The sequence below is a fragment of the Manis pentadactyla genome, chromosome 1 (assembly GCF_030020395.1).
Source record: "Manis pentadactyla isolate mManPen7 chromosome 1, mManPen7.hap1, whole genome shotgun sequence".
NCBI lineage: Eukaryota > Metazoa > Chordata > Mammalia > Pholidota > Manidae > Manis > Manis pentadactyla.
The window spans coordinates 124,461,892-124,486,375 of record NC_080019.1 but is presented as its reverse complement, the minus strand read 5'-3'; the positions used below and the strand labels follow the sequence as shown (position 1 = coordinate 124,486,375).

The window sequence follows — 24,484 nt, the reverse complement described above, 5'->3', positions numbered from 1 at the left end:
GGACATGAGTGAAACTTCCTTTTAAATGGTTTGTAAAAAACAATAATATACTCAATTATACAGGAAGAGAAGTGATAAAGCAGATACTGTTAAGTAAAAATACTGACAATTGGGTGATCTAGGTAAAGGTATATGGAAATTTTTTGTCCCATTCTTGCAACTTTCTAGAAATCTGAAATGATTTGAAAATAAAAAAAACAAACGCAAAAAGAAAATTTAAAAACCCTAATCCAAATAGAGTAAGGGCACCGCATTCAGATAGCGTATGGTTTAAAAAGTATACCTCTTCAAGGTATGCTTTTCTGTTTTAAGATTATCAGTAAAATCAAAACACATCAAGTCACACTTTAGATTATACTAATGTTCAAATCACTTAAGACTCAAAACTTAGATGTTTTGTGAAACTTAAATGGTCCAGTAGCAATAGGATATTCTGCACTAAAAGTATCTTTAATATAACTAGTCTCATATCATGTGGGAGTTATTTGTTAACTTGCCTCTTGCACAGAAAGATAGTAGGTTCCTAAAGGACAAGGACAATGTGATATTCATCTTAGAAGCTACCTGATTGGAATGATAACAAAAAAAAACCTGAATGAAAACCAATCCCTCCAAGTCATCTGTTATGAACAAAAACTTTAACTCACACACAAAATTAGCTATAAAGCATTTTCAACAACACCTTAATTACATGACAGCTCCTCACAATTGGTAGAAATAGAGTTTTGAAAAGCATCTGGTTTTAAAGCAAGGATTTACTCTGAGGTGGAAATAAGCGTGTATATTTAAAGGCCAGCATCATAGAGACTGTATGATTTTATCTCCAGTATGAAGAACTAGCATCTGTTATTCACCTACTATGTGCAGCTGAGTAACTTCTCCACTGTCATACAGCTAAAAAAGGGTGAGGCTAGTAAGAGGTAGAGTCAGGTCTCGCTAGATAAAGCCCATGCTCTTACTGCCACTTCAAGCAACCATTCAATGTATCTTTCTCTGTACCACTTTGTATAACAAGCCTAATTCCTACTGTAGGGAGCTTTCATAAAATTTAAATGACATGATCAATATAAAAGTGCTCTGAATAGCATAAAAGTTCTACAAATAATGAAAGACAATATATATATATTTTTAAAAATTATCATCTATCTAGCTCTCTCTCTAATTTGCCTGATTCTCAAACTCCGTTCTGAAGCAATCAGGGAGGTGTTATTCCCCATTTTAATAGATGAAGGGAGTATAAAACTCAGAGGTTTACTAACTTGCTTGAGTCATGAAAGCAGGACTAGACTCTGAATATTGTGTCCTTTGCTTCTATTTCTACTACATCCTGATGCATCTAAAACATAAAGTATTAGATCTTTAGAGGAAAAACCATATCTATTTAAAATACTAGAACTTAAGAATGGTTTTCAAAATTTATTTGGGGACAAACACTTTAATTGGTTATATTAATTTTATAAGTGCATGTTTTACTCCATTAACCAGGAACACAGTTATTCTGGAAAATGAGGTACACCCATAAGCTTCTCATAATATACAACAAACTATTAAATAGCCCTACAGGGACTTTTGTGGTGTATTTAAAACCTAAAATGAAGTTAGGTAGAATAAATAAGACTTTCTCTTACGCACATAGCTCATTTTTCTTAAACTTCTCAGTTTACCATCTCAAAGAAATATGAAATAACACTAATAATACAAATGGCCAAGATCATGTACCACCTGCACATGCATTATTTTTTCAATCATAAAATATCTCAAGTGATTACTAGCATCTTCACTGATACAGATGAGTAAACAGAAGCTCAGTGTGGTCAAGTAAACTGCTCAGAGTTACACAGCTAGTAAGCGGTAGGACTGGAATTCCAAACTAGATCAATCTGACTCTAAACACTTCATTTATAACTACAAGGCTATGCAATGCCTCAACAATTTGCAAGTACAGTGTGATGCTAAGTTAGGGACACGTGGAGTAACTAAATCAGAGAACTCTAAACAGGAAAGGACAGGTTCCCTATAGGATATAAGAACAGAAACTAATACAAAATTTGAAAGGATTCTAGAAAACTATTTTAATATCCAAAGATGAACTGAAGTAACAAAGTAAAATAAACTCTAATCTCCTATTTAAAAAATTGTACCACTAAATCCTAGATACTTGGAAAGATATTACATTATACAATAACCCCTTAGGCTGCTTACTTAGAATTCTATTTTACTAATAAATATCCATCTGGATTTATCTCTTCAGTTCTTGTTGGCTTTATAATGATTTAAATTACAAGTATTTTCGTAAAGGGTCAAAGATCACAGAGAAGTAGTAATATAACATAGATTGAAGTCTTAGTATAATATTTATAATATCCCCTAGAATCTTTTTTTGCATGATGTTTATATTGATTTTCATTTTTTATAAAGAGGAATGGCACTAAGATGTGAGCAATCATTGTATTTTTCCCAGTGGGACTTATTTTGAAACTGCATTTACACAACAAAACATATTACTATTACCTAGGTTTTATGTTACAGATCAGTAATAGTAAAAATACCTACTAAAGATGAATTTATTTAATTTTAATGAGACTGAAAAATCATACCAAAGAGAATTATTATTATACTTAATAATATTACAACCATTATTTTGAGTTTCGATGACTCTGTTGGTATAGCAGTTAATGTCTTAACAAGCCACCCCTTGGAACTACTAAAGCTCTGAAAGCCAAAAATGTTCAGACCCTATCATTTGGCTATTATTTCATTTTATTTTTTGACTGTTATTTTTAACTTCTTAAAAATAAACCTTTTATTTTAGAATAGTTTCAGATATACAGAAAAGTTGCAAAGATCACTGAAAGAGTTCCTATATACTTTACATACAGCAGCTACTATTTTTAACTAATACAGGTGAAGTATGTAATCTAACCAAATAACAGAAAGGTGAGTATTTCCAAAGAAAATAAATACTGAGAAATAAAATGCTAACCAGAACAAAACATCCAGCACAATACCCTGTAGACGATGATTTTTATTACCTTTAGATAAGAAAGTTTCGCAAAGCAAAAACACCTAAAAACTACTTCATGATTTACAAGTACAAAAGGCATGATAACAAATCTAAGGAGGTTCAGCATTATGAAATTTAGAATGTCTTATTTCATAGATAGCCTAATTAAGTGGCAAATACCATTTTATATTAAATAGCAAATATTTAATTCCCTAAGAATACCAATTGAAGCCCAAAGTGAATTCCCCAACCTAACAAAGAAATAGTTAAAACAGTTTGAAAAGAATATAAATGAAACATTAAAAGCAAATGAAACTTTTATAAAGAAAAAAGAAACTAATAAAAACCTGTGGTATGGTGGGTAGGATGACAGTATTCTCAGCAAGGACTGGCAGGACAGGGATCACAGGGACAGTGGGAGAGGAGGAAGGTACAGCTTCTGTTGGCTAAAAATCATCAATGACAAAAAATCAGGAAAAATAACCAAAACAAAAGGGAAACACATAACAAAGTTTTGTCCTAAAGATAAATGATAATTTTCAGAAATAACTGAGAAATAGGTAAAATATTAAAGTACTACTTCAATTTAAAGGAGAGAATGCTCTCCTAAAGTTATTTTAGAAGTAATTATACCACAAATAATAATTTTAATGACTGTAGTTAAAATGACTACTCTTTAGATGTTTAAATGAAAGTAACAGATGATAATGACTTACTCCCCTCCTCTAAGGGACAAAACACTTGCTACAGACAACTATAAAATATTTTTTGACTTTCAGAATATCTTTGACTACTTTCTTCCTTGCATTCAAAGAATCAAAATTAATTTTATTAGCCCAGCAGGTCAGCAATTGGGGCTTACAAATCTAAAGACAAAAGATTCAAAAGACTTAAAAATTGAATCTATAGAATTTTCTTAAAAAGTGTGCTATCTACTATCTCTACTATCAAGAACTGTAATAACCTGCCTTAAATCTGTCTGTAAAGCCATTAATTCAACTTTCATTGAATATCTATTATGTGCCAGATATATTCTGGAAAAAATGAAAGAAAGTGGGAACTCCAGTGACATAATTTAAACTTAGAAGTTTTGATACTTACACTCAATTACTCTATCTGGCTTGATTCAATTATTTTTAAAAAGATGTAACTGGAATACAGAAAAGGTGTTTTTTAATAAGTCCCAATTCCTGTAAGCTGGATGAATTTATAAATATTTGCTAAACCAATGACATATCCTACATGTATAAGAAAAACATTAACAACAAGTTTATTAAGAGAACAACATACATTAAAAGAGACAAATCAAAATAGGAAAAACAAGTTGCTAAACTTAAACAATGCTTTTTCTCACCAATAAATACAAAATGAAATTACAATGTTGACCTTTTTTGTTTATCAAATCAATGAATCAAAATTTATAAAAAATGTATGGAGTCTCTTCAACAATAGTACTGGGACAAACTGTATATCCACATGTGAAAGAATAAAGTTAAACCACTATCTCACATCGTATTTGAAAACTAACTGGAAATTAATTAATGGTCTAAATGTTAAGTGCTAAAAACCATAAAACTGACAAGGAATCACAGGAGCAAATATTCGTGACCTTGGATTTGATAATGAATTCTTAAATCTGACATCAAAAGCATAAATGAAAAAAATAAATAAACTGGACTCCATCAGAATTAAAACACTTTGTGCACCAAAGGACATTATTAAGGAAGCCAAAAGACAACCTACTGAATGGGAGAAAATCTTTGCAACTCACACATCTGTTAAGAGTTTAATATCCAGAATATATAAGAACTTCTACAACTGAACAACAAAAAGCTAATTAAAACATGGGCAAAGGACGTGATAGACCATTTCTCCAAAGAAGATACACAAATGGCCAATAAGCACATTAAAAGATACTCAACATCATTATTCATTAGGGAAATGCATATATCATTTCACACCAATTAGGAGGCTAACAAAAAAAAAAAAGAAAGATAAAGTGTTGGTGAAGATGTGCAGAAACTAGAATCCTCAAAAACTTCTGGTGGAAAACGAAGGTGTGTGTAGCTCCTGTGGAAAACAGTTTGGTGGTTCCTAAAAAGAACTAACAATAGGATTACCCTATGATCCAGCAATTCTTCTACTAGACATATACTCAAAAACTGAAAACACAGACTTGGATACTGCCATTGATTAATGATGCATTATTTACAACAGCCAAAAGGCAGAAATAACCTGTGTCTATTAACAGATGAATGGATAGATAAAACAAAATGAGATATATACATACAATGGATATTATCCAGTCATAAATGGAATGAAATTCTGGTACTTGCTACAACATGGATGAATCTTGAAAACATTATGTTAAGTGAAATTAATCAGATAGAAAATGACACTACTGTCTGACTCAATTTATATGAAATATTTAGAAAAGGAAAAATTCATAGAGAAAGAAAGTAGGTTAGAAGTTACCCAGGGATAGGGAGAGAGGAGCATGGGGAGTTACTGCTTAATGTTTAGTCTGAGGTGATGAAAAGGTTTGGATAGAGATAGTGGTGATGGTTAATAAAACACTGGGAATGTAATTAACGCCAAGAATTGTACAGTTAAAACCGGCTAAAATGGCAAATTTTGTTATGTAATATTTTACTACAACAATAAAAACCTCAAAAAAAATTTTTGATGCATAGAAGCAGGTCCTCTCATACTGCTGATATATAAATTCATACAAACTTCAGCAATAATTCAGCGATAACTATCCATAGCCTTAAAAATGTTTTAAGCTTTTAGACTTGGTAATTCTGGAGATCTGCCCTAAAAGAATAATTTAAAAAGCAAAATGTTTTAATATTCAATGTTTTCTTGAGCATTGTTTATACTTGGGGAAATGTGGAATATCCTGAATATTCAAAGATGCTGGAATGGTTAAATAGTGATATTTATATAAGTATATATTTTGCAAAAATTAATGTCTGTAAGAATCATTTGTAAGTCGTATGAGATGCTGCTATGATATTATATAAGTAAAAAAGGAGAGATGAACTTGTATTAAAAAAATGGAAAGAAATGTTTGAAAAATTAACCTGTTGGGGCAGAATTATAAGCAGCACCCTCCAACCAACCCACCCGTCTTTATTCAAATTCTACTATTCCAATTGTCAACAATACATTGAGATGTTATAATACAAGGTGAGAAGATTGGAGAGCTCCTGTTCATATTAAGAGAAAAACAATTACCATGATCTTTTATCATTTCATTTTCTAGAAAATAGACTGACTATGCATTTCACATTGTTGTTCTAAAGATGCTCAGAAATCTCAATGAGTTTGTAAGGATATGAGAGTTGAAAAAGCAAGGGATCAAGTTCGACCCTTCATTTTACAACTGAGTTTCAGCTCACAAGAGGTAAACTATAAGGAATTAGGAAAAGAATTTCTGGATTCCTGTTATCTAGATTTCTTTTTTCCTGCAATAAGAGACTTTAAGCCATTAGGGATTTTTTTTCTTTGCTCTGGCTGTTATTTTAAATTGAGGTATCACTGACATTGGTTTATTGTTTATTGGTTTCAAGTACACAACACAGTGGTTCAACAATTACACATATTAAATTCTCACCCCAATTGTTACAATCTGTCCACAAAGGAAGATGTTATCGAATCACTGGCTATATTCTCCATGCTGTACTACCATCCCTGTGACCAACTTATATTATGATTGAGAATTTTTGTGCCTTTTATACCCCTCAGCATCCACTCCCTCCCCTCCCAACCCTTCCCCTTTAGTAACCACCAGTCACTTCTCAGTGTCTATGAGTCTACTGCCATTTTGTCCATTTTGTTTTTAGATTCCATAAATTAATGAATTCGTATCGTATGTCTTTCTCCACCTACCTTATTTCACTTAGCATAATACTAGGTCCATCCATGCCTTAGGTATTTTGATAGGGATTGCATTGAAGCTGTAAATTGTTAAGCCATGAGATTTTGTTTTCTTTCTTTCTTTTTAATGTTTCCAGTCTAAACGAGTTCCTAACTTGGGATGATGAAAAAATTCGGGTGATGTGAACAGTGGTAATATTACACAACACTGTGAATGTACTTAATGTCACTGAATGAACTGTACACTTAGAAGTAGTTAAAATGGTAAAAATTGTATGTTACGTATATTTTACCACAATTTAAAAAAAAGGACATTATGAATAAAGCCTCTGTGGGTCTGGCTTGGGATTCCAGTCACCATTTATATTGATTCTAGAAAAAACATTTTGCATTCCACATAATGAACTTAAAATGAGTAACTTAAATGTTAACCAACTTTCAGTGGAATACTTACATGACTGTTAAAAATATTTGCAAACCAGAGGTTCTGACTCCTGATTTATGACAAAATGTGAAAAAAGATAGTTTTAAAAGAACTGATGCTGGATGAGTTGGGTATACATATGGAAAATGAAATGAATCCTCATCCTTACATTACATCATACTTAAATTCCAAATAGTTTTCTGACAAAACTGAAAGAAGTACAAAAATCTGGTTTCTAGGAGATAATAATGATAGAGTTGTCATCATAACCTCAGTACAGGCAGACTTCTTGAACAGGAAAGTTCAGGTTACCAAAGCCACGCAGGTTATCCTGAGTATCTGTGGTAGTGGTGGGGTGGAAGTAGCCTGGCACAGGGTGTTGGAGCCCAAGCAAGATAAGGAAGATGTTCCCATGGGCAGAGCAGTGGCAGCAGCCTGATGTGTTTTGATGGCACCCAAGTGCGATGAAGAGAGTACCTATGCGGTGGTAACAATAGTCTATCATGAAGTGTAGGCGCCTCAGTGGAGTAAGAGGGACCTGTTACAGCTTGAGCAGGGTGAGAATATCCTTCTTTAGCAGCGATAGTAACAGGATACTATTGCTCACTACATACAGGGGATTTTGATTCAATAAATAAATAGAATAAAAGATAACAGGAACAAGGTTCCTCAAGTCAGAGAAGGGAGTTACAAATATAGAAAAGGAAAAAATTAGCATGAGACCTATGGGTTTAGACTAGAATTAGGGATACTGGTATGAATGCATGGTTTTTTATACATATGTATAGATATAGAACTATAGACATAAATGTGTGTTTGTGTTTACATGTACATATATTCCCTAGCTCTGCCCATAGAGAAGACCTGGGAGCAGTAACAACCCAACAGCATTAATGTATTTAGTACTCAGATCACAGTTTCCAAATATGCATTATCTTGTAAAAAAGAAAACAGGAGTCTCTGGAGAAATGGCGATTCCAGAGCTAGTGCTTAGCAAGTACAATGTGAGCCTAGAATATCCTGCTGAGCCAGAAAATAAGGAAGTGCTCAAAAAGTAATTAAGGCATGAAATGGACACAGAAGTCAGCTTGAAGGATTCTCATTGGTCAGACTGGGAACAATTTGAGACTCAAAATAATGATAATGATGGCATAAAACTCACTGAATAAAACACAATTCTGAAAGTCCATACCAATATAAATAATTACAAGAATAAATGAATACAGAGAAGAGAAAGCATTTCCTTACAATAGAATGCCAACTAAAAAAATGTGAAAGGAGTGAAAAAATTACAAAATCATCATTTGGCAACCATTATAATAATGATGCATTCAAAAAACATCAGTGGATGTTAAAACTTCCACTGCTGCTGAATGAACCTTCCATTTCATTTCGTGGATGAAAGTTTGAGGGGGAGACACACACACAAGAGCCCCTCCTAAAATCATTTATTAGTTACAGTCAAGAAATCTAGCAGATAACCATCCTAAACAAAGTAACACCACTAGGGAGGAGATAAATTGGAATCATAGCTACTTGATGGGATGTAATAAGACTAGATCACTTCTGTGATATTCCTATCAAAAATGCATTAACTTGAGTCTTAATCATTAACTATCAGACAAGCCCAAATCGAGGGATACACCACAAAACAGCTGGTTGTAGTCACTGAAAGTATCACAGACAAGACCATCTAAGTTTATCATTTTTTGTAACTTACATTTTAGTTTTTTAAATAGCTTTATTGATGTATTAAAAAAGCACATATTTAATGTATATAATTTGATGAGTTTGGACATATGCATACACCCATGAAACCACTACCACAATCAAGGGATTAGACATATCTATTACCTCTGAAAGTTTCCTTATGCTTCTATTGTAGAGTAAGATACTAGCTGATTAATAATCTGCTTTAACATAATAATAAGGCAAAGCTGCATGCTTATGTCAAATTTCAAGGACAAGCACAAGAATTTTCTCCACTGGGCAGCTGCTCTCCAAAACCCTATGATAAATGAAAAATCCTTTAATATTACATTTAAACCTCACTGTATGCTTGGCACTGAGCCTCCCCTAAAATCTACCTCTACTAGATAAGGTTACAAATACTGTTTTTAAAAAATCCTATAACAGTTTATAGCATCTTAATCCATCCTACTTTGTACAAGGCACTGGAAAACAGTATGTGCTTCAGCCTCTTCCTTAAGACAAATATTGCCTAGAAAGTCTTCAAATACAGATGATGTAACAACATATACAATTTCCTAGGTGCAGCGAATAACTAATTGAGGTAACAAACAATTACAAAATTACAGAATAATGAAATAATTTAGTTCAACTGAAACAAAAATACAGTGCTAAGCAAGTAACAGGTAATCAAATGAAGGCTGAGTGATAAGGAACAGCATAGATGTTAGTTCTGATACTAGAGTAAAATGAAGAGGTAAGAGGACATTTTAAGTGCCAGATTGAAAGCATGGTAAAATTCTGAGAGACTGTATAAGAAGATTCTAAATTGGAAAATGCCAAACTTAGGATTCTAATACAAATAATGAGGCAGCAATATACAGTAACCATTTTATTTAGGAAAAGGAGAAACTCAGCATATTTTAAATGTGAAAAATCTTGTAGACATATTTCATCAGACCTCATCCTTTTCCTGCTCCATTTATATCACTAAAACCAGCTCCAAAGAGTTTCTTTTGTTTAAACCTTGACCACGTGACTAACAACAGTTTTAGTTGTTTCTATCCATAGCAACACCATGGAATCATTAGCCTCTGAGGCTGCCTTCAGAGACTTGTTTCCATGACAACAGAGGCTATAATATTAACACTGTCTCAAAGAACACTGCAGAATATCCTAAGTTTCTGTAAAATAATTTAATTGAACATATTTTAAGTTTTTTATACCAGTATCAAACTGATCGGTTTTTGAAAACTGGTTTTTTTAACTGGTTCATTTTTAGAGAATGTTCTTAATTTTCTTCATAGCTTTACATTTTACATTTAATGTAAGACCTTAAAATTATGAAATCAGCTTTTAAAATATAACAGATTCTCATAAAAGTGATTTGAAGCTTCATCAGGTACAGAAATGTGCATAAGGGCATAAGGTATATTGCACATCTGCATTTAGGACCACGTACTATCCTCACTACCATTCATTCAACAATAAATGAAAAAAATGTATGTCAAGTGCACCTACTTTTACTAAATCCCTTTCTTCTTTAAACAGCTAAGGTAGTTTTTGTATGTGCATTATGAATCCTGACTGATACAGAACAAGAAGAAAGGACAATTAATTACAAGGTTGTGATAATCTAGCTCAGAGGTGGTCAGTGGCTTTAAACCAAATGATGATGATGGTGAAAACAGATTCAAGTAGTCAAATGAAGAAAGATTTCTAATGTAGAAATGGTGTGTCTGGTAACTGATGGGAAGGTGGGAGGAACGACTAAAGAATAACCTACAAAGGCCACTAAAAATGATCTTCTTTATCATAGACCTAAGCATGACAGATTTATAAGGGTATATGAATACATTTTAAAGTGTTTTCTCACTAAATTGTTAAAATGATTTTAATAGCATAAGATGAAACTCCGAAGAAACATGAAAACTGAAACTGTATTACCAAGTAATTTATAACGTTTTATATCTTACATTAACATGTTACATGAATGGGATAAACTGAGCTTAGACTATATATGAAGATTCAGTAAAGTCTAAAATAAACTTATACCATATTTAGAGAAAATGATACATATGAATTAGAGTATCTTTTATTATCAATATCTTAGATAACAGTACAATTACCTTCATGCCACTGTTGGTTAATAAAGACCTCATTTTGTTTTGTTAAGGCATAGTTAATACAATCTCCTTTGTTTAAGATCTACTATGCTGTAATGATACATGTTCCTCTGATCAAATGTCAAAGGAGCTATCTTGGGAGAAACCCAAGCCTTTTGCAAAAAAAACTGCAAGTCTTTTGCATGTTTACAGGACAAAAATACAGAACAGGTACATTTATCAAACCTTTGCTTGGGAATCACTGTACTTAACAGGGGTACAGTACCTGCAGAATAAAGGTATTTTTCACTGCTTAAATCTGTTTCTTTTTTTTATTCAATACCCTTCTGCCACTGTTACTGTAAACAGGTACCTTCAAATAAACTGGTACAGTGAAAACAAAAACATGTTATTTAAACCAGCTGCATATGACATCCACATCCTAACTTTCTCAGAAGCAAACAACAAAACTAGATTTTTAAACAAATCACTAAGAGTGTTAAAATACAAAGTTCTGATTTTAAAGTAACAAAGGGGAGATAGGAAAATAGATCGAGTGATTAATAATCTTACTACAGAAAAGCTGGTGCAGATCTGTTAGTTCACACAGATTATCTAGCTCATGAACCTATTTGTTTTCAAGATTCATGACCCTTCATGAGTTTTATTATCCCTTCATTGTGAAAAGATGGTATTCTATCAGCATTCAGCTGGTCATTTTGTACTGGTAGAAGGAAGACCAACAACCAAAATTTTATGAAGACCTAAACTTGGATTTAAAGATATGGTTACATATTTAACAAATAGGTATAAAACTATCAACTGCAATATGCATTTCCTTTCTTTTTTTTAACTGATTTTAGCAGAACGTGGGTAGAGAAAAGTGTACAACCATGGACTTCATGATTACTAACTTAATATGGGCCCTTAATGCTTCCTGGTAATCATACATTTACCCTATTCAGTTCATTCTTCTTCACCTAATGATCCAGACTCCCGTTAACTTTCTGAAGACTTCTTCTACAATTCTTCTCCCACTTAGTATTTCAGTCGTACTGACCTCTCTGCTATTTCCCAAATATTCTAAACATGCTATGGTCTCAGTCTTTTATTTACTACTTCACTGCCTAGAATGCTCCCCAGTATACACATGGCTCAATGCTGTTACTTCTTTCATGTCTTTACTTAAATATCACCTTCCTGGCAAATGAAGCTCCTTCTTGGTTATCCTATCAAACCCCCACCACATACTCACAACTACAAGTATTTGCTATTGTCTTCTCTTTTTACTTTTTCTCAAGCATACTACATAACTTAGTTCATTATGTTTATTATCTTTTTCCCATTTAATATAAGCTCTATTAAGAGTAGGGATTTTTGTTCTATACACTCCCAGATGCCCAGTACCTAGCACATAGGAAATATTAACATACAGTTGTTGGATGAATGAAACAATGTGAATACAAAAAAAAAAAATCAGTTTCATCAGCATTCAAAAATGACAAAATGACCCTGGGAATAGACTGTGTACATCCATCTCACCTTTTACCCTTTTATACTATATACAGGCAGATATTGCTAAAAAGATTCTTTCTGGATGCTTGAGTAGCCACTACGAATGAAAAGGTGTTCAAGATGGTCTACCATTTGACAACCAAAGAACAGAAGTTTCAAAATATAAAAATGTCTCTCCCCCAAATTGGCAGTTTTATTTTGTTCTCTATCTAGCAATAGCTAATTGCCTGGTAATGTCCTATTTGAAAGTGTCTTGCTTAAGTACACTTGCTCTGAAGATTTTCATCTTTCCTTTTTAAAATGTATTAGGACACAAATGTGACAGCTCATATTTAAACCTGTGGTGCCCTTCCTCCAAACTTTTAGGTTCTAAACTCAACTTGGTTCCTAGATACCACCCAGGTGGCAGATGCTTCCTGTGTTTACTCTCTCTGCTGTACCCTGGTGTTCCCATTTTCCTTTTTTCCCATTCCTTTTTTAATTGAAGTATAGTTGATATACAATCTTAGTTTCAAGTATACAATACAGTGAGTGGTTCAAGTTAGCCACATTACTAAACCCTTACCCCAACTAGTGCACTTACTATATCTGTCAACATAGAAAGATGTTACAGAATCATCGGCTATTCTCCATGCTGTATTACCATCCCCATGAACAACTTATTATGATGGAGAATTTTTGTGCCCCTTTATTCCCTTCACCTTTCCCAACCACCCACCCTAATCCCTCCCCCATAGTAACTTCCAGTCACTTCTCAGTGTCTGAGTCTACTGCTATTTTGTTCATTTTGTTTTGCTTAGTTTCTAGATTCCACAAATAAATGAAATCATATGGTATTGCCTTTCTCCACTTAGCTTTCACTTAGCATAGTACTAGGTCCATCCTTGTTATTGCAAATGGCAGGATTTCTTTTGTTTTTATGGCTGAATAACATTCTATTGTATATATGTACCACCTCCTGTTTAGCCATTCATCTACTGATGGACACTTTGGTTGCTTCCATATCTTGGGTACTGTAAATGGGTATGGCAGTTAAACATAGGGAGGCATTATCTTTTCAAATCAGGGATTTTGTTTTCTTTGTGTAAGTCCCCAGGAGTGGAATTACTGGGTTGTACAGCATTTCTATTTTTAATTTTTTGAGGAACCTCCATACTGCTTTCCACAGTGTCTGTACCAATGTACATTTCTACCAACAGTGCAGGAGAGTTCCCTTTTCTCCACCTCCTTAACAATATTTATTTATTTTCTTCTGGATAGTGGCCATTCTAACTGGTGTGAGGTGATACCTCATTGTGGTTTTGACTGCATTTCCCTGATTAGTGATGTGGAGCTTCTCTTCATGTGCCTGTTGACCCCCTGTATTTCTTCTTAGGAAAAATGTCCATTCAGGTCCTCCACCCTTCTTTAATTGGGTTATCTGGATTTTTTTGGTGTTGAGTCATGAGTTCTTTACATATTTTGGATATTAACCCCTTATTGGATAAATCATTTACAGTTATGTTCTCCCATACTGTAGGCTGCCTTTTTGTTCTGCTGATGGTGTCATTTGCTATACAGAAGCTTTTTAGTTTGATGCAGTCCCACTTGCTCATTTTTTATTTCCCTTGCTCAAGGAGATGTGTCCAGGAAAAAAGTGCTCATGCTTGTGTTCAAGAGATTTTTGCCTATGTTTAGTTCTAAGACTTCTTTGGTTTCATGTCTTACATTTAGGCCTTTGATCCATTTCGAGTTTACTTGTGTGTATGGAGTTTGACAATAACCCAGTTTCATTCTCTTGCATGTAACTGTCCAATTTTCCAAACATGAGTTACTGAAGGGACTGTATTCTCCCTATTGTATATTCATAACTCCTTTATATTATGTATATTACGTATGTATATTAATTGACCATATATGCATGTGCCTGAACTCTCTACTCTGTTCCATTAACCTATGGATTTGTTCTTGTGCCAGTACCATACTGAAGCCAGGGAGCATAATACCCCTTGGTTTTGTTCTTCTTTCTCAGGATTGCTTTGGCTATTCAGGGTCTTTTTTGGTTAGATACAAATTTTAGGATTATTTGCTGTAGTTCATTAAAAAATGCATTGGTATTTTGATAGGGACTGAATTGGATTTGTAAATTACTTTGCGCAGGATGGCCATTTTGACAATATTAATTCTTCCTATCCATGAGCATGTGATAGATTTCCATTTATTGGTGTCTTCTTTAATTTCTCTCATGAATGTCTTATAGTTTTTAGAATATAGGCCTTTCTTCTCCTCGGTTGGGTTTATTCCTGGGTACCTTTATTTTTTTGATGCAATTGTAAATGGACTTGTTTTCCTGATTTCTCTTTCTGCAGGTTGATCATTAGTATTTAGGATGTGACAGATTTCTGTGTATTAGTTTTGTACCCTGCAACTTTGCTGAATTCAGTTATTAGTTCTAGTATTTTTTTGGTGGACTCTTTAGGGTTTTCTATGTATAGTACCATGCCATCCACAAATAGTGAGAGGGAAAAATAACTTTTTCCCTATCAATTTGGATGCCTTTTATCTCTGTGTTGTCTGACTGCTGTGGCCAGGACCTCCTGTACTATGTTGAATAAAAGTGGTCAGAGTGGGTATCCTTGTCTTGTTCCTGATATTAGAGGAAGAGCTTTCAGCTTTCTGCTATTGAGTATGATATTGGCTTTAGGTCTGTCATATATGACCTTTATTACGTTGAGGTAGGTACCCTCTATACCTGTTCTGTTGAGAGTTTTTATCATAAATGGATGTTGAATTTTGTCAAATGCTTTTTCAGCATCTATTGAGAGGACCATGTAGTTTTTACCTTTTCGTTGTTGTTAATGTGGTGTATGATGTTGACTGACTGACAAATATTGTACCACCCTTGTATATCCCTGGAATAAATCCCACTTGGTCATGATGGATGATTCTTTTGATGTATCTTTGAATTCAGTTTACTAATATTTTTACATCTGTGTTCATCAGGGATATTGTCTATAATTTTCCTTTTTTGTGGTCTTTGTCTGGTTTTGGTATTAGAGTGATGCTGGCCTCACAGAATGAGTTTGGAAGTATTCCCTTCTTTTCTACTTTTTGGAATACTTTAAGAAAAATGGGTTCTGACTACTTTTTAACCAGTTACATTCTATTAAAATAATTGCTGTGGTTTGTGTTTTCCTGGCTGGACCCTGTCAAGGTTACCAATTTTATGGCTACAATGTATTTATCATTCTGTAATTAGGTTGCTCTTCCATATCTCTAGACTTCTCACTTAAAAGGCCAGAATATTTTGTGGAACCAATGGTGATGATGGTGGTGGTTATGAGAATGGTGATAAGGATGATGAAAGGTATCCTACTGATGTCAGGTATTATAATAAGGGCTTTGAATGTAGAGTCTCATTTAATTCTAACTAAATCTTGACGCAGGTAACATTTTCATCCCTATTTTCTATAGGTGGACAAAAGAGACTCAGAAAATTTTGATAATTTGTCCACAGCTAATAAATAGCAGACTAGGTATCTAAACCCATACCATCATCTTCTAAGGCAGTGCACTCAACCAATGTACTGTGTCTTTTTAAAATAGTTTAAGAAGAGTTTTATTTTGTCTTTGTTGTTACTAATATATTTTTTTGCAAAGACAACATACAATATGCCAGAAAAGAAACAGAATAGTTTATCAATCCTTAGGTCAAAGGTTAGTAAACTTTTCCTGACAAGTGGCAGGTAATCAGTATTTTAGACTTATGGGCCATGCAATTTCTGTTGCAACTACCCAACTGTGCTATAAGTAGCTTGAAAGCAGCCACAGACAATATGCAAAAGGCATGGCTGTGTCCCAATAAACCTTATTTACAAAACAAGTCGTAGGCTGTATTTGTGCTGACTCCTACTTTTTGTGATTAATAAAAGGGAAAAAAGCTACATTAGGTCGATGAAGAAAATGACTCCCAGACACTTAGGCTTGTTTTTACTAATTACAGCTGGTTTAATTCCGATACAATGCTTAAACAATGACAGTAAAAATAAGCAACTCCACACACAAAAAACATGTGAGAATTTAAAAAAATACATATGGAAATTTTAAGTTTCATCTACAGTTTAAATGTTTTCACAAAATAGGACTATCTAATAAAGCTGTGCTCTTGTAACTTAAAGACTTTAGACTCTATACTATATGCAACCTGCTTGGAAAAAGTGATTAAAATGGTAATATTTTTGTTCTATTTATTTTTCACCTCTTCCACAGTCCTGCTATGGTATTTAGTATAGCTTAAGAAATTATTTCCTAAGATCATATGCATCTTACTTGTTTTTCCTCTATCTTTAAAATACTTTCAAACGGATTTCTTTTTCAAATATGTAACACTTTGATACATTAGATGGTTCTGCCAAGATTAGTCAGAGCTAAATACAGAAAAATGAGGCTGGGATCTGCTTTGATTCAAATCACAGATTATAATCACCAGTTTATTTTCTCAGGACCAATAAAAAATTTCTAAGGCCATTAACTAGTTCCATTTTGTTGTAACAATAACTGCACCACCACTCCAGAGTTGGTTAACAGTCACAGTTTAGATTTTGCAAATACTGAAAAAATTGTTCAGAAATGGGATAAAATTTGAGTTTACTGAAGGATAAAGAATTGAATAGGCAGGGCTCTGTCAAGAGATGAAGGAGAAAAATATTTTAAATAAATTTATCAAGGGGCAGAACTGTTTAGTCTTCTAAAATTCCACGGCTTCACAATAGCATTGCCAGTTGGTTTTAATCTGCACAAATTAAGTCCAGTCTTTGTTGATTTGCATATGCCTGTAAAATTATTACATTAGTTGGTTTATTTAAAGTTTACTAAATAAGGTGATAACTGTTGGCTACTGTTCTGCACATGATCTGCACAACTGTTTTTACTTTCTTCAAAGTTCTGATTTTTGACATAAAAATGGAGGACTGAAAATGTTATCTAAGTAACAGTGCCAGTAAGTACGAAGAATAACACAGTAAAAGATCTTTAAAGAAAGTGATACTAAGTCAAATTTTAACAGTAAGAATTGAAGTTCTTCATATGAATATATACACCTCAAGTTTTTTCACAGAGGGCTGTGAATTATTTTTGAAATATACACAGTTTTACAAAATCCTGTAGTGCACACTTGTTAATTTTTAAGCACAGTTCTACATAAAAATGGCTTGGGAAAGTTACAGTGGTGAAACCATATTTAAAAGCTCCAAATTTCCCTGTAGCCATCACTAGGTTAAATGAAAACAAACAAACACATATAACATTTGTTTATTCATTCAACAAATATTTATCAAGAGCATTTACCATGATAGGCTCTGGTGATACAAGAGGAGAAACACAACCTGTACTATCAGTTCTTATGAAGCTTATGGTTTAGAAGTTGATACTGAACAAATCATTACCCAGTTATTATTAATTACAGTTGTGATAAGAAGTATGAAGTACAAGTCTCATGAAAACGAACACTGCTTGAAAATAAACAAGGGCAAAATGTTGTAGAGGCTGAATCTCCTATCCTGACTCCACGAGTATGTGGGTCAGTTCAGTCTGTTTCCAGTACTGTTACTGACATATTATTTTAAAAGTTAACTTTAAAATTTATTTGAATACATGAAAAAAATGTAAATTGCAGCTTGTGAAATTTTTCATTACCTATTTGTCCTTGATAAAAGCATCTAAAAATCACACTATATAAAAGATAAAAAGATGAATACAATACACTTCCTATATATAGAGATGATAAAGCAAATTTCTCTTATTTAGTTCTTTAAACTACAGCCAATCTAATCTACATTAAGATACCAATTTTATTTTAATTGACTTTTTTTAAATTTTGGCATCATTAATCTACAGTTACATGAGGAACATTATGTTTACTTAGACTCCCCCCATCACCAAGTTCATCATCCCACATTCCCGATTGCAGTCATTGTCCATCAGCATAGTAAGATGTTGTAGAAACAATACTTGTCTTCTCTGTGTTGTACAGCCCTCCCTGTGCCCCCCACCACACATTATACATGCAAATCATAATGCCCCCTTTCTTTTTTCCTCTCCCTTATCCCTCCCTTTCCACCAGGCCTCCCCGGTCTTTTCCCTTTGGTAACTGTTAGTCCATTCTTGGGTTCTGTGAGTCTTCTGGTGTTTTGCTTCTTCAGTTTTTCCTTCATTCTTATAGTCCACAGATGAGTGAAATCATTTGATACTTTTCTTTCTCCACCTGGCTTATTTCACTGAGCATAATCCCTCTAGCTCCATCCATGTTGTTGCAAATGGTAGGATTTGTTTTCTTCTTATGGCTGAATAATATTCCATTGTGTATATGTACCACATCTTCTTTATCCATTCATCTACTGATGGACACTTAGGTTGCTTCCATTTCTTGGCTATTGTGAATAGTGCTGTGATAAACATAGGGGTACAGTTGTCTTTTCCAAACTGGTCTGCTGCGTTCATAGGGTAAATTCCTGGAAGTGGAAATCCTGGGTCAAATGGTATTTCTATTTTGAGTTTTTTGAGGAAACTCCATACTGCTTCCCACAATGGTTGAACTAATTTGCATTCCACCAGCAGTGTAGGAGGGTTCCCCTTTCTCCACAACCTCACCAACATTTGTTGTTGTTTGTCTTTTGGATGGTGGCAATCCTTACTGGTGTGAGGTGATATCTCATTGTGGTTTTAATTTCCATTTCTCTGATGACTAGTAATGTGGAGCATCTTTTCATGTGTCTGTTGGCTGTCTGAACTTCTTTGGAGAACTGTCTGCTCAGCGACTCTGACCATTTTTTGATTGGATTATTTGCTTTTTGTTTGTTGAGGTGCATGAGCTCTTTATATATTTTGGATGTCAACCCTTTATCAGATCTGTCACTTATGAATATATTCTCCCATACTGTATGATGCTTTTTTGTTCTATTGGTGATGTCCTTTGCTGTACAGAAGCTTTTCAGTTCGATGTAGTCCCACTTGCTCATTTTTGCTTTTGTTTCCCTTGCCCGGGGAGATATGTTCATGAAGAAGTCACTCATGTTTATGTCCAAGAGATTTTTGCCTATGTTTTTTTCTAAGAGTTTTATTGTTTCATGACTTACATTCAGGTCTTTGAACCATTTCGAATTTACTTTTGTGTATGGGGTTAGACAATGATCCAGTTTCATTCTCTTACGTGTAGCTGCCCACTTTTGGAACACCAGCTGTTGAAGAGGCTGTCGTTTCCCCATTGTATGTCCATGGCTCCTTTCTCATATATTAACTGACCATATATGCTTGGGTTTATATCTGGGGTCTCTATTCTCTTCCACTGGTCTGTGGGTCTGTTCTTGTGCCAGTACCAAATTGTCTTGATTACTGTGGCTTTGTAGTAGAGCTTGAAGTTGGGAAGCGAGATTCCCCCCTGCTTTATACTTCCCTCTCAGGATTGCTTTGGCTATTCGGGGTCTTCTGTGGTTCCATATGAATTTTAAAACTATTTGTTCCAGGTCGTTGGAGAATGCTATATTGAATCTGTAGATTGCTTTAGGCAGGATGGTCATTTTGACAATATTAATTATTCCTAGCCAAGAGCTTGGGATGAGTTTTCATTTGTTAGAGTCCTCTATAATTTCTCTCAAGAGTGTCTTGTAGTTTTCAGGGTATAGGTCTTTCACTTCCTTGGTTAGGTTTATTCCTAGGTATTTTACTCTTTTTCATGTAATTGTGAATGGAATTGTTTTCCTGATTTCTCTTTCTGCTAGTTCATCGTTAGTGTATAGGAAAGCAACAGATTTCTGTGTATTAATTTTGTATTCTGCAACTTTGCTGAATTCAGATAATAGTTGTAGTAATTTTGGAGTGGAGTCTCTAGGGTTTTTTATGTACAATATCATGTCATCTGCAAATAGTGACAGTTTGACTTCTTCTTTACCAATCTGGATGCCTTGTATTTCTGTGTTTTGTCTGATTGCCGTGGCTAGAACCTCTAATAATACTATGTTGAGTAGCAGTGGGGAGAGTGGGCATCTGTGTCGTGTTCCCGATCTTAGAGGAAAAGCTTTCAGCTTCTCGCTGTTCAGTATGATTTTGGCTGTGGGTCTGTCATATATGGCCTGTATTATGTTGAGGTACTTACCCTCTATACACATTTTGTTGAGAGTTTTTATATAAATGGATGCTGAATTTTGTAGAATGCTTTTTCAGCGTCTATTGTCCTTTCAGCATTTTTGTTCTTCTTTTTGTTGAGGTGGTGGATGATGTTGATGGATTTTCGAATGTTGTACCATCCTTGCATTCCTGAGATGAATCCCACTTGGTCATGGTGTATGATCCTCATGATGTATTTTTGAATTCGGTTTGCTAATATTTTGTTGAGTATTTTTGCATCTACGTTCATCAGGGATATTTGTCTCCAGTTTTCTTTTGGTGGGGTCTTTGCCTGGTTTTGGTATTAGGGTGATGTTGGCTTCATAGAATGAGTTTGGGAGTATTCCCTCCTCTTCTATTTTTTGGAAAACTTTAAGGAGAGTGGGTATTATGTCTGATAAAATTCAGCAGTGAATCCATCTGGCTCAGGGGTTTTGTTCTTGGGCAGTTTTTGATTACTGATTCAATTTCTTTGCTGGTATTTGGTCTGTTTAGATTTTCTGTTTCTTCCTTGGTCAGTCATAAAAGGTTGTGTTTTTCTAGGAAGTTGTCCATTTCTCCTAGGTTTTCCAGCTTGTTAGCATATAGGTTTTCATAGTACTAATAATTTTTTGTATTTCTGTGGGGTCCGTCATGATATTTCCTTTCTCATTTCTGATTCTGTTGATGTGTGTAGATTCTGTTTTTCTCTTAATAAGTCTGGCTAGGGGCTTATCTATTTTGTTTATTTTCTCAAAGAACCAGCTCTTGGTTTCATTGATTTTTTCTATTGTTTTATTCTTCTCAATTTTATTTATTTCTTCTCTGATCCTTATTATGTCCTTCCTTCTGGTGACTTTCGGCCTCATTTGTTCTTCTTTTTCCAGTTTCAATAACTGTGATGTTAGACTATTCATTTCGGATTGTTCTTCCTTCTTTAAATAGGCCCGGATTGCTATATACTTTTCTCTTAGAACTTCCTTCGCTGTGTCCCACAGAAGATGGGGCTTTGTCCTGTTGAAATTTGTTTCCATATATTGCTTGATCTCAGTTTTAATTTGGTCATTGATCCATTGATTATTTAGGAGCATGTTGTTAAGCCTCCATGTGTTTTTGAGCCTTTTTGTTTTCTTTGTAAAATTTATTTCTTGTTTTATGCCTTTGTGGTCTGAGAAGTTGTTTGGTAGAATTTCAATCTTTTTGGATTTACTGAGGCTCTTTTTGTGGCCTAGTATGTGGTCTATTCTGGAAAATGTTCCATGTGCATTCGAGAAGAATGTGTATCCTGCTGATGCTATTGGGTGTAGAGTTCTGTAGATGTCTGTTAAGTCTATCTGTTCTAGAGTGTTGTTCAGTGCGTCTGTGTCCTTACTTATTTTTTATCTGGTTTATCTGTCCTTTGGAGTGAGTGGTGTGTTGAAGTCTCCTAGAATGAATGCACTGCATTCTATTTCCTCCTTTAATTCTGTTAGTACTTGTTTCACATATGTTGGTACTCCTGTTTTGGGTGCATATGTATTTATAATGGTTATATCCTCTTTTTGGACTGACCCCTTTATCATTATGTAATGTCCTTCTTTCTCTCTTATTACTTTCTTTGTTTTGAAGTCTATTTTGTCTGATACAAGTACTGCAACACCTGCTTCTTTCTCCCTATTGTTTGCATGAAATCTTTTTCCATCCCTTGACTTTTTTTAAATCTGTGTATGTCTTTGGGTTTGAGGTGAGTGTCTTGTAAGCAGCATATAGATGGGTCTTGCTTTTTTATCCATTCTATTACTCTGTATCTTTTGATTGGTGCATTCAGTCTATTTACATTTAGGGTGATTATTGAAAGATATGTATTTATTGCCATTGCAGGCTTTAGATTTGTAGTTACCAAAGGTTCAAGAGTAGCTTCGTTACAATCTAACCATCTAACTTAACTCTCTTATTAAGCTATTATAAACACAGTCTGATGTTTCTTTATTTCTCGCCCTTCTTATTCCTCCTCCTCCATTCTTTATATGTTGGGTGTTTTATTCTTGCCTTTAGTTAGTATTTGGTTGGTCTGCTTTCTTTGTTGTGATTTAATTTTCTCTCCTCCATTCTTTATATGTTGGGTGTTTTATTCTTGCCTTTAGTTAGTATTTGGTTGGTCTGCTTTCTTTGTTGTGATTTAATTTTCTCTGTTGACATCTATTTAGCCTTAGGAGTGCTTCCATCTAGAGCAGTCCCTTTAAAATATCCTGTAGAGGTGGTTTGTGGGAGGCAAATTCCCTCAACTTTTGCTTATCTGGAAATTGTTTAATCCCTCCTTCATATTTAAATGATAATCGTGCTGGATACAGTATTCTTGGTTTAAGGCCCTTCTGTTTCATTGCATTAAATATATCATGCCATTCTCTTCTGGTCTGTAAGGTTTCCGTTGAGAAGTCTGATGACAGCCTGATGGGTTTTCCTTTCTAGATTATCTTTTTTCTCTCTCTGGCTGCCTTTAATACTCTGTCCTTGTCTTTGATCTTGCCATTTTAATTATTATATGTCTTGGTGTTGTCTTCCTTGGGTCCCTTGTGTTGGGAGTTCTGTGTGCTTCCATGGTCTGAAAGACTGTTTCCTCCTCCACCTTGGGGACGTTTTCAGCAACTATTTCTTCAAAGACAGTTTCTATCCCTTTTCTCTCTCTTCTTCTTCTGGTACTCCTATAATGCGAATATTGTTCCATTTGGATTGGTCACAGAATTCTCTTAATATTGTTTCATCCTGGAGATCCTTTTATCTCTCTCTGCGTCAGCTTCTCTGTGTTCCTATTCTCTGATTTCTATTCCATTAATGGCCTCTTGCACCTCATCCAGTCTGCTCTTAAGTCCTTTCAGAGATTGTTTTATTTCTGTACTCTCCCTTCCAACTCGATCCTTTAGCTCTTGCATATTTCTCTGCAGGTCTATCAGCATGGTTACGACCTTTATTTTGAGTTCTTTTTCAGGAAGATTGGTTAAATCCATCTTCCCAGGCCCTCTCTCAGGGGTTGTCTGGGTAATTCTGGACTCAACCAAATTCTTCTGCCTTTTCATGGTGATAGAGGTAGTTGTAGGCAGGTAGCGCATGTGTCAGCTGGGAGAACAAAGTCCTTTCCTGCTTACTGGTCGCCTTACCCTTCTCTGCTGCCTGTGTTGGTTACCTGCACACCTGGCGCAGCCTCCGGATTAATCCTGTAAGCTGATGTAGGCAGGATCACTATCAGGGTCGCCCAGAGGCCTGAGGGGAGTGGCAGGTGCGCTGGGTGTGCTATCCTATGAGAATGGTGCCCCTTCGTGCCTTGCCTGGGTTTCCTCTGCCTGTGTCGGGCAGTTGCGCGGTGGCGGCGTCTGGGTCTGGCCCAGGCAGCTGCACGCCAGGAGGAGATTTTGGTCGGTTGCTGTGGGTGCGTCCGCTCTCTGGCTGCTCTGCTGCTGCGAGCGGGCGTGTAGCCTCTTCCCAGCTGCTCTGGCGCTGTGTGCGCATGCACTGCCTCTCCCTGGTTGCTCCGGCAGGGCTGTGCTGGAGGGGCAACGACTGGCAAGCTGTTTATCGCTGTGAGGGGCCTCAGGGCTGGGGTTCCCCAGGATTCCCAACTGCTGGGCTGAGTGTGCCTGGATGCTTCTGTCTTACTGTGAGGCCCCTGTCCCTTTCAGACTTTCAAAAAGCACTCGCTTTTCTTTAGTCCCAGGGGAGCTGGCTGTGGGGACCCGCTCAGATTTTACTTTTCCATTTCTCTAATATCCAGCA

The 24,484-nt window shown here is 35.0% G+C and overlaps 1 protein-coding gene across 13 annotated transcripts in view; it reads right to left on the bottom strand.

Annotated features, from left to right (window-relative positions):
• DLG1 (discs large MAGUK scaffold protein 1) overlaps positions 1-24,484 on the bottom strand; it is a 322,859-nt gene that overhangs the window by 149,307 nt on the left and 149,068 nt on the right. For 7 of the 13 annotated variants that reach the window (XM_036875079.2, XM_036875080.2, XM_057501409.1 and 4 more), the window contains one exon: positions 3,352-3,450. The exons of the other annotated variants lie outside the window; for them this stretch is intronic. In XM_036875079.2, coding sequence (XP_036730974.1) covers positions 3,352-3,450 — 99 coding nt within the window. The remainder of the gene's footprint in view (positions 1-3,351; positions 3,451-24,484) is intronic. 13 annotated transcript variants of the gene reach the window in all.